Raw genomic sequence first — 17,729 nt, forward strand, 5'->3', positions numbered from 1 at the left:
AGCACTTTGAAGATAAGCACTGTGTGACAGTGCTGAATATTATGCTTGGGGGGCCTCTCCTTGATTCCCTTCCCCATAATAGTTTTGTTTGGAATTGTAATAAGTTATGAACTGCATGGTTTAGATAATCATAAATATTGGATCAGCTGTCCCCTTGAACAAAAATGATACCCCTGATATTTTTTAATTTTGTTGCATCTTTGTAGTAATGTAATTGTATTTTATGCCTGCTTTTTATATTAAAAAATTAAATAAAAGAAATTAAGACATAAGCATTTTCATACTTTTCCTGTGAAATAGTCCTGGAATGCTGCAACATTCTAAAATTTACCCCCCAAAATTACCTGCCCTGAAAGATGGATATAGCAAAGAAGTCTCAACTAAGGTTACCGACTTGGGTATCTTCAGCCCTATCATTTAATCCATGGAGAATACAAAATCGAATTTCAACTAGGCGTTTGTGTCTGATTTCATGTCAGTAGTTTAAGGGGCATGCAAACTTGAGAATCTCATTTGAGTGTCGATAAAAGAGGCAGGGAGCCTGTTTGTTAGGAATACTGTGCTGACAGGTGGTTTTCTGGAAAGCACTTTTTTTTTGGGTCTTTTCTAGGATACTTGCTAACCGTCTGATCTGGCACAGGTTATTCAGTCTGGGCTTCAGTGTTTTCATCTGTAAAATGGAGATTGTTCACTTACAGAATTGTTGCGGGATGAAGTATGATGATGTGTATAGAATATCAGGTAGCTCTAATGTTTGTTCCTTTCCCTCCCAAAGGGGAGAAATGGAGAACTCTTCACCTAGGATAGTATATTTTCTTTAAGGAGTTGCTTTAAGCATTGATAAAGTATATCTAAATAAAATATGTTGGACTAAAAATCACATAATTTATACTAATGGTCAGATTATAACTGCATATGAGAAAAGACTCATTTGGATTTTCTTAAATGATAACTATGATTTTTTAAACTACAGAGTGATTTATTATTTACTTTTAGATGCCACGTTTCTCTTCCTGCTGGTCCCAAGCAGTAGTTCTAAAAGGATCAACCACAGTTTATATTTTTTAAAACTGCACTTTACATAACCTAAAACTAATCACATTTAAACAATTGAGTTTTAAGACTCAGAAGAGTTCAAAATAAAGTTTATTTTACATAGGAAACAAACATTTTCTAGTAAGCATCATTTACTTACTGCATATGATAGAATAATGCCATTCAATTATTAGGGGAAAGAGAGTTCTTAAAATGTTAGAGTTGATAAGCTTTTACAGAAAAACAGTGTACAGTAATCTTAACATCATGTTCAGAGTATGATACTATAATGAGAATAAAATCCATAAGAACTTGGTAGACCCCAGCAATACCCTGCACTGCATATACTTTCAATAGGCAAAACCTGGTCGAGGTCAGCTGTATTTTGTACCAGATTCCAGTAATGGTATTGTGTAGGTGTGATCCTTTTAAAAACAGCAGCATTGTGCTTGAATCAAAGTATATTGGGATTGCCTCTTCATGAGTAGAGACTGCAGGTACCTTTTGTTACGAATTACTTGAAGGCACAGTATGAAGTTACTGTGGATTACTTTGGTATATGAATTCAAGCCAGTTAAATTTTTGCTTGCCTTCGTATCCTTGCTGTAACCTAAGGAGGTTTTATACAGTAATATGATACAATAAGGCCATCCTGTTATGTCTATATTACAAACATTAATCCCAGAAAGTGAACTCTGGTAATTTACTACAATTCCACTTGAGCAAAATCCCACTCCATTCATGTTTGTGTTGTGGAGAGGATTTATTTTTTAAAAGATTGTGAAAGCTGAGAAGTAGATGTAGTTAGCTCTTCGGAGGGAACTTAATCATGACTTTAAGAATAAGGGTCAACGCTGTCTCCTCAAAATGGGCTTCTTGGGAGGCTTCCATCAATCAGCAGCCTTCTCAGAACTGCAGATGTCTGAGCCCTACCTTAACCTAATGAAGTGGGGACAGGGATTTTAAAAATCGATGTTTTTAAACAAGCGTTTAAGCGGGCTCTTCCAAGTCTAAAATACCTTTGGCACGGTTGGCTAAATTTATAAAAGACCTGGTTTAGCAATGACCTTTTTTTCCCTCTGGTACAGTTATTCAAAATCCACTCTGTATGTGGGAATAATATACCCATCATTCAGACTTCACATCGGTCTTCTGGTAGTGAAGTATTGTAGCTGCTACCCATGTATTTAAGGCCAGCATGATCACAAAACGTATAAGAACTGAAATCAGTCAAAAAGAAGAAGTATGTGTTAAAAAATACTGTTTTCACATAAAACAAAATCACCTTCTCTAAGGAGAAGCCCACCCCCCGCCCCCCAAATGAAACAGAACTATGGATCATGTGGACTTTTGAACAACTTTGGTTCCAAATATTTCTGGAAAAGTGATCTTCCTATCATGACTACCTTTGGTCACTTGGCCTGACTTCATGAATAATTTCATCCTAAATGCTTAATTTGGAGGAATCTGACTCTGGTTGGTGAATATTACAACTTTTTAAAACCCCGTTACTCATTTTCTAAGTCTTGAGGGTGACGGTGTCTCAGAACATTCCATGTTAATTAAGCAAAGGTGGTACACCGCACTCAGTTAAGGTAATTGTGAAAAACTAGCCCAAACGTCAAAGCATGTTTTATACTGAGGTAACCATGAAAATGTGGCTCTTTGTTAAAAAGAGAAAAATAACCTTAGTGACTTGACAAACACTCCTGATAAATAAGGTTTATGAGATTTAATGTATCTTTGGGGTTGTAAAACACTTTTAAGATAGCTAAACTGTTTTTAAAAGATTCTTCTCAGATCTATCGATCACTTTCAGGAACAGCTGTCCCCTTAGATACAGAACAAATCACAATTAACATGAGGTTTGTTTTGTTGTTTAATTATGGTTCGACTCTCCTTTCCAAGCAGAGAATTCTTGAAGTCCTGTAGGGAAGACTCAGGTCTCTTTTCCCTTCCCCACTTGACCCAAGTTTATGCTTTGGCCAGAACACTTTTACTCCTTCTCTCAGAGCTGATGGAAAGTATTTGAACCAAAGATAAAAGCCTCCGGGAAGGGACTAGCAAATGCACCCTGCTGTTCCGTGGCGATATTTCTCAATGATTAGCTTATTTAAAAGGTCTACACGCCAGGGACATATTTCTAGTCTTCATAGAATGGGTGACACCACCTGTTTTAATCATTTTCCAAAAATGTATATGCTTTATTTGGGAGTTGAAAACTCAACCTAAGGAATTAATGAAATTCTCTTTAGGTTAACCCAGGTATATTTTATTTCCTCCTCCATCACAGTATTCCTTTAAAAATAACAGAACAAGAACATGGAGTCGAATGATTACGTCACTGCCTTTCCTGCTGCCTGTGGGCAATTCTCTGAGGCTCTGGACCATCTGGCCACTACCACCTCCTTCCCTCGCATTAGACTCGCCCCCATGCTCTCCCGCCAGCCCCACTGGTGCTCCCTCCATCCTCTTTGCTCATGACCTCCACACATGCTGCTCCTGGTAGCAGTCTCTTCCCTCCTCCCGATCTCTCTCTTCAAATTAATCTCCCCGGCTCCCTCCAACTAGGTCAGTTTCCCATGTTCGGTGCTCATCCTGTCCTACTCTTTCAAAAAATGTTTCACAATATTTTTCAATAGTTAATTGTGTGATGACTTCACTGTTCATTTCCACTGCTGGTGTGGAAGCTTCACGAAGATAGGAATCTACTATCTTGTGCATATTCTATCCCAGGTACAGCAAGCAGATGCTTAATACTATACATGGTGACTGATGAGGACCAAGAGTGTATTGTCACTGGCCTCCAGTGGGGCCAACTGGCTCCGTTAGACCCTAAGACAGTTTACAAGTGAAGGAGGCACAGATGGCATAAAATTCAAAAAGCAAGTGAGCAGAAAAATATTTTGCTTACTTGTCAGATCACTGGTGGTCATTAAAGTTGTCATTATTCTTGCTGTAAAAGCAAAATTTCAGCAATAAATATCAACTTCTCAGACATTCTGGTATTCAGCTAATATCTTTCCGTTTTAAATGCAGGAATATATGCTAACTGTTCTTGAAAAATTTGGGTAGAAGAGAACGCTGGATGGAGAAAATGGGCCTTTAAGATATAGACGAAACATGAAGAAGTATAATTCAAATATCTAAAACTAGTAAACCTAATTAATGTAATAGCTCTGAACTTTTAAAATGTTCCTACCTAAATATAGCATGTATTCATTTTAGGTAGTTCCTGCAAGAATCCAAATGAGCAGTGGAAATTCTAAAGTTGAGACCAAACACTGGCTCCAGAAGAACTCCACTGCTGCAAATTATATTCATTCGCAAAAGCCAGTGTATGATTCTCGTCTCTCGAATCTGTTACATCATAAACATTCACATTTTTAAAACAAGCTAGTGGATTCAATATAACCAAACTCATGATGCTTTTCAAACAACAAGAGAGGACTGTTAATATTAGGCCAGATTTTTGGAGAAAAGTGCTTTCACTTTTTTTTAGCAACTGGCAGAAAATGGAGAGCAGTGTGCATTAAATCAGCCTTGTAAATATGGATACACTGGGAGGGTCTATCTGAATAGTTACTTGCAAAGGATTTAAGCTCAAGGGTCTATGACATAACGCACTCCTCTGGGTAGACACCCCACACTGACAAAGGACACCCCACCAATTAGAGGCTTGTTCTTACCCGCACAGGTATATGAAGCAAGGCTCCACGTGACAGCACTCACGGCTCCCGAGTCCCTGCTTTTCCACAGGTACTGGAGCTGTGCAAACTTACTGGCTGCACTGATGAAAGTACATAAATTCTGTTTGAAGATAAAACAGGAGAAAGTTAGGAGTTCCTTACTTTCACCAGAAACTAGATACTGAAAGAGCACCAGATACTTAAAGCATTCTTTTTTTTTTCTGGCTGCGTCGTGTGGCTTGCGGAAAAGGGCTGAGTCCTAACCACTGGACCACCAGGGAATTCCCTGAAATCGCTTCTGAAGCCCAATTTTCATGTCAAGTAATAACCAACTTGTACAAGGACAAAACCCAAGTTTCGTGATAAAGAATGGACGCAGCAGTGGGACATTTATGTATAACCCACCAATTCCACTGCTTAGTGAGTAACTGATGGGCAGCAGGTAGTTGGAAGCTGAGAGTAAGAAAGAATCTGCAATGGCTACAAAGGCTTATCTGTCCCCACCTGCCAATAACAAATAGATGTATAGATATTATGGTGTTTTTAGAGCCTGGGGGGAACCATGCTGCTTTGCACCGACAGACTCAGAAACTCAAAGCAGCAAGCTGGAGCTCATGGGCTCTGGGTTTCTGGCTGTTCTGATGAGCCACGTGGTGAGGCTCCTGCCCTCTGCTCCCCAGCAAGGTAAGAGTATAGCACCCTCCACCCTAAGCCGGGCCCAGGCTGCTGTTCACCAGGCTTTACATCAGCTGAAACACCCCGTCAACTGGTTTCCCGTCTTTAGAATCATGAAGTGGTCTTGTTTGGGGGCATAACCAAGGCCTGCACAATCTTATGATACACATTCAACTGCAGATTATTAGGTTTTCCCATAACACAGAGTCTAGTAGAGAACAGGACGGGAAAGGTGAAGGGTGCTCAGACTGTTGCGCCGGTCATTTTTATTTTTATTTATTTATTTTTTTTGCGGTACGCGGCCCTCTCACTGCTGTGGCCTCTCCCGCTGCGGAGCACAGGCTCCGGACGCGCAGGCTCAGCGGCCATGGCTCACGGGCCCAGCCGCTCCGCGGCATGTGGGATCTTCCCGGACCGGGGCACGAACCCGTGTCCCCTGCATCGGCAGGCGGACTCTCAACCACTGCGCCACCAGGGAAGCCCACGCCGGTCATTTTTAAGTACTTTAATCATATCTTTGTGAATGAACTAAGAGGAGGTGATTTATCAATTTATCTAACCACGAAAGTACAATGTAGGACTTCTGTGGAAAACATCTGTCGGTCCGAATTGGGACTCGCTCTTGAAAGCCATAGAACTGTAAACCTTCTATAACTTGGGTTTTTCATGAATTCAAACAGCTTCCCTCCCCTACAGGATCCTAGGGTTTGCTGCCCCGCGGGAGCTCTGAAAGCCAAGCTCTTTCTCCTCTCTGGGGCTCCAGGACCCTCAAGCCAGCCACCCTGTCCCGAGGCCCCAGTGGCTGCTGTCGAGTTGGCACCCAGGAAACACGTGTTGTGGACAGTCCCTGCTTGACAAGGGAAAAAGGAACTACAGTTTATGAACGATTAGAGCATCACCGTGTGGTCAGAATAGAGCATTCGCTGAGAAGGGAACAGAAGAAACAGAAAAACCCGAAGACTTTGGACCTGATTCCTGACGAGCCTATAGCAGCATATTCCCGGAATGATGTTCCTGGGGGTGAAGGAACATCACCCCCCAAACAACCAGACCTGCACCCACGTGACCACAGTGGCAGCTCCGAAGAGCCTAGAGATGACCTATTTGTAGGGCGGCCAGATTTAGCAAACATACAGGACTCCCAGTTAAATTTGAATTTCAAATCAACGACAAATAATTTTTTAGCACAAGTTTGTCCCATGTAATATTTGGGACATAATTATACTAAAAAATTATTCGTTGTCAGTGTGGTAACCCTACTAATCTGCTTTCCCTATGTCATAAGGTTGAGAACCAAGTCCACTTTCCAACTAGATGTTGGAGGGAGGATGGGTGGAAGTTCAGGAGTCTTGGTGGGGCAGGCAGTGACCACCGATTAGTTCTGCTTCTTTTCCCATTGGGTGGAAAAGTTCACGTCAGCCACCATTTGGTCAAATGCTTCCTGACCCACGGCCAGAATCCTATTCTCACAGTAGGGAATTTTTGGCCCTTAACCAAGCAAGGAAAAAGAGTATAGGGCTTACCCTTTTCCAAGGAAGAAAAAAAAAAGTGCGGGGGAGAAGTTAGAAAAATAATGAGTACGTGGCCCATATGTAATTATTTACCTGATAATAACCTGAAACTCTTTAATTTATGCTCAGTTCTTCATTCTACTACTACCTACCCAATCCCAATCAGGTTCTCTAGGGCCCCAAAAAAAGGGAAGTAAAAAAATTGTGCCGTACATTTAAGTGAGAATAATGTTCTTAATATTTGGATAGCACTGGGCTTTCATCCCACCATCCTTTGGTACAGCTGAAAAATGAGCAGGTTGAACATTTGATCTATAAAGTTTTTTGCAGGGCAGGTGGCGTGGAGAGAAGAGGTAGACAGACTGCTGTGAACACACTTTCTTCTCCATGGGCGATTTACTCACCATGGCCAGATCTATGATCCACTTCTGCAGGGTGAGGATGAACCAAGCAGACACACAGCTTACCATGTGCTAAGGGACACAGCAGTGGCTTGGCCGGCAGCTCCACTCCCCTCTCAACCCCGTGCGTGTGGAAACAAACCGAGACCAGAGAGGTTACACACCTAAGCTAAGTGTGGAACTGGGAACAGCTCTGCTAGACCTCGTCAGATTCAGAAAAGACAAAAATGATCCAAGTGAACACCTTCTAGGAGTTCAAAAGCACAGAAGCAGATTCTGGAAGAAAATTACAAAGAACCTTGTATTCTCGGACCGATCCTAGGGCTGGGAACGTCCCTGATGATTTTAACTGCCAGTTTAACTCCTGACCACGCAGACCTCTCCAACGTAATGTCAACAGTGAAGTACTTAGGTTCAAATGATAAAGCAGGTGTCTTCTGCAAAACTGGTGTCACGTGAAGCTGTTTACTGATTTCCTCTTTCCCACTAACTCCAGTGTAAAAATGACATGGCTGGGGTGAGCGATGCTAGGAGATGGGAGGAATGATACCAGCTTTTCGTCAAGCTCATTGATGCTGCAGGAAGACAGCCCGGCTAGAGAAGCAGAAGCAAACACAGGGAGGTGGTGGCCAGGCCAGGGAGGGGACGGCCAGGAGCCTCTGCTGTGAGCTTGGGCAAGTCATTTTCCTTCTCTGGGCCTTGGTTTGCTTATCTGCAAAATGGACTTAACATTCCCTGCCCTGTCTACCTTCTCATGGCTTTGTGGCACATCATAGGGACCCAACAGGCAGCTGTGATTATAATTAATAACATTATTTAAATGAAGAGATTGAAATAGACAATGCCCTGTGCTCAAAGTCAGTAGAACTAGATACTAGTCAACACCAGAAAGGCAGCCTGAATCTAGGTGGATGGAATCTTGCTTTTTGAACACTCTCTAATTCAAGTCTTAAACTAATGTTGCCCAGTTTTGTACCACTGCACCTCATTCCATTCATTCCAACTATACATTTTACAAAACTTCAGCAGTAGTAGCAGCAATTGAGATCCTAGAGACGACTCATTTGTAGGGTGGCCAGATTGAGCAAATAAAAAATACAGGACGCCAAGTTAAATTTGAATTTCAGATCAACAACAAATACTTTTTTAGCATAAGTATGTCCTGTGTAATATCTGGGACATACTATTACTTTTAAAAAAATGCATTGTTAATATGGCTGCCCTGCTTATCGGCTCTCTGTAAGTCACAACTGGCAGAAGGAGGTCATAAAACATCTTGCTGATACTACAGAGTTGCCATCAGTACCCAAGTTTTCTAATCTACAGCCTCACCATTTGCACAAAGATAAGCTGTTGTATTTATTTAAAAAGTAAATCACACAATGCTTTTCATTTCTTCAAAGTGCTCTGTTTCCAAAAACCTTTAACCAGCTGGGGCTGACCTCGAAGTGTTGAGGGGCAGTAGAGCCACACGATGCCTCTTTTTTGCAAAGGGAAACTGAGTCAGGGGGCTTACAACTCCATTGAACAGCAGAGGGTCAGGACTCAGTCCGCACCCAGCTTCCCTCTGCAGACAGGCTTTTAGCACGAGAGCCACCACAACCCTGCCGCGTCCTCAGCTCGTCCTGTGCTCCTGGTATTTTCGTTCTGGAAACAACCCTAAAAGGTAGGCACTATGATCCCTCTTCACAGATGGGGCAACTGCAGCTTAGAGGCCAGTGCCCAAGGCCACCCCGATGATGGCAGTGGCACTGGGAGTTCCCACCACTCCACGCCCACCTCCTCACATGCTCAGCGCAGACGGGGCCTGGCCGTCCCCTCCCTCTTTCCTCCACCCTGAAGACATATAAACAAACAGCTCAGATCATTTCACAGATGCGGCAGATTAACTGATTGCCATTTAAAAGGCTTTCTTGGCCTTTGAAGGAGAGTGAAGTTCAACAAGAGAATAAAAGAGCTTTTATAAGGAGAGTGAAGATGGAAGGCTGGCCCTCGTTCACAGAAGATGCTGAGTGATGTGAGCAGGGATAGGTCTGTGTGACTGACCAGAATCCACGGAGACCTTCCTAATGTCTTGACTTTCACTTTGAACCAGCCATCAGGAGCCCAGACCCACCAACAGGCAGTAAGAAGCCAAGACGACCAAGTGTGTTAGTGGCAGCGTGTTACACGCCAGACATGCTCGTTATTACATGGGGACATTTGGGGGGAAGGAAGAAATATCTCCCTTCCCCTAAAGAATACATTTGGACATGTCGCTCTTAGCAGGAGTGCTTCTGCAGCTCAGCAGTGAGGTACTAAGTCTACCTGGTGGGTCAGGGCACCATGGGGCTCCCTAGTCTCAAAGGGGTGGCCCCTGGGCAGGGACTGTTCTAGAGCATCTCTAGGCTGTGGAGATATTTGCTCAAATGGAATCTTGCATTGGAGATTTTTTTTTTTTTTTTTAGTTACACCAAAAGAATACATATCTGGTAAAGGACCCTGCTTAATAACATCCTGTTAGCAAGGAACACCCCCAGTTCCATCTCGGATTCTCAGATGCTGAAAGGATACAGGACGATGTACGGTGCTGCCCGTTTCACATCCCCCTTGAAATGGAAGACACACAGCAGGAGGATGAGATCTGGAAAAGAAAGGCTCTGAGTGAGAAGAAGGAGGGGCCCCGAGGGCCGAGGCTGGGCGCAGGGGTTCGCTTACCTTGTGCAACGAGGATGGGGTACTCCAGGTAGGTTAGCAGTGGGTACTCGTAGTAACACTGGTACCGGAGAAAGACCAGGAACCTGGGGAGAGGGAGGGTGCATCTGAGCTCAGACCAACCTGACCCACAGCCGGGAGGCCTGGCCGCCACCCAGGAGCACAGGTTCATTTGCAAAACCCTAGAACTGGTGGCGGGAGTCTGCAAATGTCAAGGAGGGAGGTACAGAATAAGAAGGATGAAATATCCATTTTTAATCATCCCCCCGATTTCTGAAGCTGGGCACTGGTGTCTGTCAAGTCCCTTGGATGGTCAGTTACAGACAAATTTTATGAATTTTACAGAACCACTGAGCAGGATGAGAAGAGACAGGGCTTTCTGGACCCGGGCCTGCCTGTCTCTAAGGCTGGGCTCTTTCGAGGCCCCAGGCAGATCCCTCAGAGGGTCGCACCCAAGAAGCCGCACAGGCCGAGAAAGATATCTGAGGGGGGCTGAGAGCCATCCCTGGGTGGGGCTCCATGGGCAGGGCTTCTAAGTGACTGAGCACGTAGGGCCCAGCAGCGAGCTGGGGAGGCTATGTTTTGAAGACGAAGGACATCCCTAGATGAGTCTGGTGGCCTCCCAGAGCGCTGCCCAGGCTGGCGGTGGGGACAGAAGGGACAACTCTTCAGTTCCTCAAGAAAATTCGAGCTCTGGACAGGCTTCAGCCTGGAGGGGTGGGAGACACAGACCCCAGAGTCCCATTCCTCTCAGAAGAAGAGGCCCCAGCTTCCTGCCTCCCCAGCTCACACCCGGCCAGCCGACTCCCTCAGAACCTAAACGCCCTCACTGTCCCCTCAGGCCTATCTCCATCCCCGCACCTGCTCCCCCAGGGTGAGCCAGAGCCTCCACAGACGACGTGGACTTAATGGCTCACACATTCCAAGCCAGGACGTGGTGTTCACAAAGCCCCATGCCCTCATCAGGCGGCACTCTGGGTGACCCCAGCCAGCGCTTGCCCCCCACCGCCCGCTGAGCCCCCCTCCCGAGGCTGCCAGGCCTGGTCCCGCAGGCATCACCTGCTGAGCGTGGAGCCGTAAGTGGAGTGCAGACTCCAGGGCTAGGGTGCTGGGCTCACGATCCCCGGCTGTTACTAACCTCTGGGGCCTCAGCTTCCGCATCTGTGAAATGGGGACAACATGCTCTGTATCTGCACACACGGATGCTTTAAACATGTTACCTAAGGTCATGTCTTCTGCCTCTTTCTCTGGCCTCACTCCTTCCAGTCCAGCCTCCAGGCTTCTGACCACAAGCCCCCTGCCTGGAGGGCCCCTCTCTCTACAGGGCTACCTCCTCTCCTGCCTGAGGACGCCAAGGTGGCTACCCTCCTGGGGTACAGATCAGGGCCTCCCCCGCCCCAAATGGGGAACTTCTCCTCCCAGTAATTATCTGTTTTCCTCAGAGAACTGGGGTGGCTCTGAGGCAGGATGTGCTTCCCCAAGGGGCCTGTGGCTCAAACACATCCTACAGTTGGCCCCTCAGATGGGGGTGTCCCGGGTGGGACCCCGCAGGTCCAAGGGTGGCCCCTCACCCCTTGTGCCCTGGAGGTCTCCTGTTTCTCCCTCTCTCCCCCCTGCCTTCCTTCTGGCCCGGGAAACCAGGGTCCACCGCCCCTCCGAGGACTGCTTCCGCTGAGGACCGGCCCTCAGAACCGCCGGAGGGAACTGGGGTCCCCGGGCTGGTGAGGAGCAGAGGGGAGGGGGCCCGGCCTTGCAGGGAGCTAGACTGCTGGCTTCACGTCTTCCCCACCAAGTCTCACAACTCTGCTTTTCACCGTTCAGGTCTTTATTATTATTATTACTTTGCTTATTTAAAAGAGTACTTTTTAATTTTTTTTAAATTGAGGTATATTTGACATACAAGATTATATTAGTTTCAGGTGTACAACATAATGTTTCAATATTTGTACATATTGTGAACTGATCACCACAATAAGTCTAGTTAACATCCGTCACGTTCAGGTTTTTAAATACTGGATCAGGGCACCCATCCCCGATTCTGATAGAAAAACCGGCCCTTGGAGCAGTCTCGGCTCCCGCTTTTCAAGCGCCAGTTAAAGCCCAAGTCCAGGTCAAGTCCTCCTCTCCCTCCCAAAAGCTCTACGTTCTCTGACACCCCGCGCCCCCCCCCGCACCCAAAGGTGTAACTTTTTTTTTTTTTTTTTTTGCGGTTCGCGGGCCTCTGTTGTGGCCTCTCCCGCTGCGGAGCACAGGCTCCGGACGCGCAGGCTCAGCGGCCATGGTTCACGGGCCCAGCTGCTCCTCGGCATGTGGGATCTTCCCGGACCGGGGCACGAACCCGTGTCCCCTGCATCGGCGGGCGGACTCTCAACCACTGCGCCACCAGGGAAGCCCCAAAAGTGTAACTTTTAAAAGCCAGAGGGTCCAACCTCTCATTTTACAAGCGAGGAAACCGAGACCCACGAACGGAGGCGGGGATGGTGGGGGGTGGCTTTAGGGAGGATGCAGATGAGAGAGCCTCGACGTGCAAGCGGCCTTGCTCAAAGCTGCATGGTTAGTTTTGTCACTAATGGGCGGAGTGATGATTTCCTTGAGTGTCCGTTTTCTTATCTGTAAAATGGGCGTGCGCCGTCTTTCGTTACCGCGCAAGGCTGGGGGAAGCAGCAAATTCGGAGGGGAAGTGAGAGGCCCGCGCTTTCGGCTCCGCTTCCCCCGCCCCGACTGTATTAGAGTCGAGGGTCTCCCGGGCTCCCGTCGGCTCCAGATCGCCCCGGCCTTACCCAGCCAGCTCCAGAAGTAGGCTCGGGAGGCTGATGCCCCGCGCGCTGCGCGCCCCCAGCACGGCGAAGATCTGCGGCAGCTTGAGCGTCGCGCTCACGCCCAGCACGCTCCAGTTGCAGAACCACAGCAGCCGCGTCTCCATGGCGCCGGCGAGGCTGGGACTCCGAGACTCAGAGGATCCGGCCGCCGCGCGAAGGGGAGCCGCTCAGCACTCGGCCGCCGGGCTCGCCCGGTCCTTCCGCCTTCCCTTGTCCCCTCTCCGGGCCGCTCAGTCGGGGTCCGCCCCTCCGCCCCGATCTCCGCCCAGAACCCCGCCCAGGGCCCCTTCTCCCGCCCTTTTGTCTGCTCGGCGCCCGTCTCGCCCCGAAGCCTCCCCAGGTCCGCCCCGTCCCCGCAGTCGCTCCGCCCCTCCCCGCTAGCCCGGCCCATCCCCGGGAGCGCTCCGCCTGCAGCCGCCCCTCTCGGGTCCAGACGGCCGGGGTCCGCTCCTCTTCCCTCCAGTCGTCTGTCCCCCACCTCGCCCCGACCCCTCCCCAGGCCCTCTCCCTCCGCCCCGGGGTGCGCCTCTTGCCCAAGGGGCAGGTCAACGCTGGCCTTTGCGTGATCTGACCGCTGCTGATTCACTTTTCCGTGTTAAACCAACTCGTGCAGTTCTGAGCCTGCGGGCGACGTCTCTCGCTTTCCCACGGGTTGGATGGGCAGAAATTGAACCGCAGGAGGGCAAAGGGGCACCCCTCACGGGGAATGGGCCATTTTGTTGGGATTTTTCACTCCTGAAAAGTGTTTTCCTTTGTTTTTCTCACTAAGCATTTCAGAGGTAAAAACTTAAAACGACCCAACTTAGTTTCTGTGCGTCCTCCGCGATTTACATACGGAGAAACAGTCCTTGCGGGGCCGCGCTTTCCTCCAGCCGAGACTGGGGACGTGTCCTCCCCAAGGGCAGGAGGCTTCCTTCCTGAGGGCTTGGTCCTTAACCCTGAACACTCCCCTCCAGAGACTTGCACTTGAGAGTGAATTTTTTTCTTAAGGAGGTAAAAATAGACTTCTATTGACAAAAGAAGGTAACTTAGACTGAGGGGCTGGGGGTGCATTTTCAGGCTCAAAATGGTATAGGTACTGAGTCAAGGTTACAACGAAACAGAAAAGTCACAAAAATACAATGCCAGAAACCACTGTAAAGAAGAAAATGCTGCCTGCTGTTCCAGTTCTATAGGATCAAGCCTGTTAGCCACTGCACTTGCCCACCACCAGTGTGCCTGAGGGGAATTCAGGGTGGAGAAAACCAGGAAGCATTCTGTGGTTTGGATTTACTGACCTTTTAGCTAGTTAAGATGCACATTTAAGGAAAAACGTCTAATGACCCCAGATTCTTGCATCTTCCTGTACAGAGAAAAGCCCTAAAATCATTAACTTGAGATGTCTGTTCTTTGTGCTTAGCAGTAATCTTTTGATGCTTGACTACATGTTTTTCCCAGCAAAAAAGTTCATATATATCCTGGCTCTCCCTTATCTCTTCTGAGCAGTTCCTTAGAGCTATCTGAGAAGTTGTCTCCCAGGCTATGGTCCTCAATAAGGTCTCCAAATAAAACTTTACTCACATCTCTTTTTGAATAATGGTTTTCTCAGAATATATGCCCAGTAGTGGGATTGCCATGTCATATGGTAATTCTATTTTTAGTTTTTTAAGGAACCTCCATACTGTTCTCCATAGTGGTTGTATCATTTTGCATTCCCACCAACAGTGCAGGAGGGTTCCCTTTTAACCACACCCTCTCCAGCACTTATTGTTTCTAGATTTTTCGATAATGGCCATTCTGACTGGTGTGAGGTGATACCTCATTGTAGTTTTGATTTGCATTTCTCTAATGATTGGTGATGTTGAGCATCTTTTCATGTGCCTCTTGGCCATCTGTATGTCATCTTTGGTGAAATGTCTATTTAGGTCTTCTGCCTATTTTGGGATTGGGTTGTTTGTTTTTTTGATATTGAGATGAACCTAGTGGCAGGGCAGGAATAAAGACATAGACATAGAGAATGGACTTGAGGACATGGGGAGGGGGAAGGGTAAGCTGGGACGAAGTGAGAGAGTGGCATGGACATATGTACACTACCAAATGTGAAACAGATAGCTAGTGGGAAGCGGCCGCATAGCACAGGGAGATCAGCTCGGTGCTTTGTGACCACCTAGAGGGGTGGGACAGGGAGGGTGGGAGGGAGACACAAGAGGGAGGGGATATGGGGATATATGTATGCATATGGCTGATTCACTTTTTTGTACAACAGAAACTAACACAGTATTGTGAAGCAATTATACTCCAATAAAGATCTATTTAAAAAAATAAAATCATTTCAAAAACCAAGAAAGAAAAAAAACTTAACTCACAACTTTTAATATGTGTGTTTTTCTTTCAGTGGACACCATGATTGTGGTTTTGTGCTGTGAACCTCAGCAGGGCATCTGAGGCTTTCCCTCTGTCTGCCCCACCTTCCGTCCGTGATCCTCCAGCCTGCACTTGGCCGTGATCCCCACCCGCTGGGAAAACTCAGAAGGTATTGAGTTCTTTCTCCACGTCTAAGGGAGAATGGGATGCATAGAAAGAAATCTTTCAGAGGAAAACAAAGAGTGTGTGTGTCGGTGGGTCTAGTCCTTGTCTTCTAGAGATCTTGAAATATTTACAGATGAAATAATATGTCTGGAACTTGCTTCAAAGTATCGGGGTTTTGGGTGGTAGGGTGGGGATGTAGATGAAACAAGAAGAGCCATGAGCTGATAATTTTTGAAGTTGGTGATGGGTATATGGGGGATTATTATACTAGACTGTCTACTTCTGCATAGGTTTAATATGTTCCATATTAAAAAGCATGAAGTGCTGTGACTCTGAATGTGCGGATTCTGAGCTCCAGAAAGTTGAAGGAGCCCGAGTTCCGGGACTAGATCTAGTCCTGGTGTTACTGATCTGGGTTCTGGGACTCTTGAAGCAATAGAAATCAATAAGAAGCCAGATGAGAAATTCAGGCGAGGCTCTACTGGGACATGGGTCCCAGCAGATTGGTGGGTCGCACCGGAAGGGTGGCTTAGGTGGTGTGCCCACCCCCTTGGTGGTGCTGTGTGCAGGGGTCGTGCGTGAAACCCTGCTTTTGCCCCCAGCACCTCAGAAGTGGCAGTTGAATTTTGGCCTTTTTGTATCTTACTGTTCATACTCTGCCCCAACTGCACAAGCATGCAGTTATTTTTGGTCCCTTAAAGTGTCTTTGTATTTTGTTGCTCAAGGAGACATTTGTCCAGCTGCAAGCTCTCCAATAAAGGGCCCCAGGTCCCAGCCTGTCTCACTGGGACTGGCTGTGCCCATTGCTCTTGAGATGACATTGCTTTTGCCCTCTCAGGACACTCGTGTGCGTGTGTGCGTGTGTGTGCGCGCGTGTGCGTGTGTGTGCGTGTGTGTGCGCATGCGTGTGCGTGTGCGTGTGTGTGTGTGTGTGTGTGTGTGTGTATTATATTTGTCTGCATGGGCTGCCTTAACAAAATACCACAGACTGGGTGAGTTAAACAACAGGGATTTATTTTCTCACAGGTCTGGAGGCTGGAAGTCCAAGGTCAATGTGCCAGCAGGATGGGTTTCTGATGAGACCTGTCTCCTCGGCTTGTAGATGGCTGTCTTCTCGCTGTGGCCCCACGTGGCCTTTCCTCCGTGTGTACAGCCCTGGTGTCTCTCTCTCTTCTTATAAGGACACCAATCCTATTGGATTAGGGCTCCACACTTATGGCCTCACTTAACCTTAATTACCTCTTTAAAGGCCTTGTCTCCAAACTTTATCACATTGTAGGTTAAGGCTTCAACATGTGAGTTTTGGGGGAACACAGTTCAGTCCATAATAGACATATATATATATTCATATGCACTCTGTACATCCCCACATACACTTATATATATATATAAAATGCACACCGGGCTGAGAAGCAGTGGCTGGAGCACTGAGAATGGTGACTGCCCTCCCTGTAGGACTCCGTCGTAAACATTGATTACTTGGCCAAACTTCTGCTACGTGTGTAATGGACCCAATGACTTCAAAGTGCCACTCCCTGACATCCATTTATTTTTCGAATTTTTGAATTTTATTTTATTTTATTTTTTTATACAGCAGATTCTTATTAGCTATCCATTTTATACGTATTAGTGTCTACATGTCAATCCCAATCTCCCAGTTCATCCCTCCACCAGCTCCCCCCACTTTCCCCCCTTGGTGTCCATACGTTTGTTCTCTACATCTGTGTCTCTGTATTACTCAGCCATAAAAAGGAACGAAATTGGGTCATTTGTAGAGATGTGGATGGATCTAGAGACTGTCATACAGAGTGAAGTAAGTCAGAAAGAGAAAAAGAAATATCATATATTAACGCATATACGCATAACGCTTATATGTGTTATTAACGCATAACGCATATATGTGGAACCTAGAGAAATGGTCCAGATGGACCGGTTTGCAGGCCTGACATCCATTTAAAGCGCAGCTCATCTTCAATGACTCAGGGCAGGAGTGGCTTCCTGATAGTTGGCTGCATGGAAGGTCCTGTTGCACCATCTTATAAAAATCAAGTAACCTTGAGAGCAGCCCACCCCGCTCTCACCACAGCCTTCGGGAACGAAAGAGTCAACATCACTCTTCTTCGAGTCACAGATTTGCGTGCCTGGGAGCTCACTCTCTGTGGCAAATTCAAAATGAGTCCCATGAGCCACCCAGACAGAGTACCGGGAGATAACAGAATGTTCTGGAACTTTGAGGGGTCCAGAAGGGGTCTCTGCCAAGAAGAGTGTGTCAGTGAGGGTTCGACTACAAGCTACAGAATCTTCCTCCTTAGGCAGCTAATCATGATTTCGAGGTGCTAAGCGGAGCGCGGGATCACTGGAAGGACGAGGAGCAGGTAGGAGGAAGAGTCTCTCAGG

At 46.8% G+C, this 17,729-nt stretch overlaps 1 protein-coding gene across 1 annotated transcript; it reads right to left on the reverse strand.

Annotated features, from left to right (window-relative positions):
• Positions 1-1,213: 1,213 nt before the first annotated feature.
• Positions 1,214-13,034, reverse strand: SLC66A3 (solute carrier family 66 member 3). The gene is made up of 7 exons (XM_030844584.2): positions 12,786-13,034; positions 10,009-10,091; positions 9,865-9,934; positions 7,315-7,372; positions 4,725-4,845; positions 3,950-3,991; positions 1,214-2,255 (listed from the first exon to the last, which is right to left on the reverse strand). The coding sequence occupies exons 1-7, from the start codon at positions 12,926-12,928 to the stop codon at positions 2,164-2,166; spliced, it is 609 nt and encodes a 202-aa protein (XP_030700444.1). The 5' UTR covers positions 12,929-13,034; the 3' UTR covers positions 1,214-2,163.
• Between the last annotated feature and the right edge of the window lie 4,695 nt (positions 13,035-17,729).

The sequence above is a fragment of the Globicephala melas genome, chromosome 12 (assembly GCF_963455315.2).
Source record: "Globicephala melas chromosome 12, mGloMel1.2, whole genome shotgun sequence".
Classification (NCBI taxonomy): Eukaryota; Metazoa; Chordata; class Mammalia; order Artiodactyla; family Delphinidae; genus Globicephala; species Globicephala melas.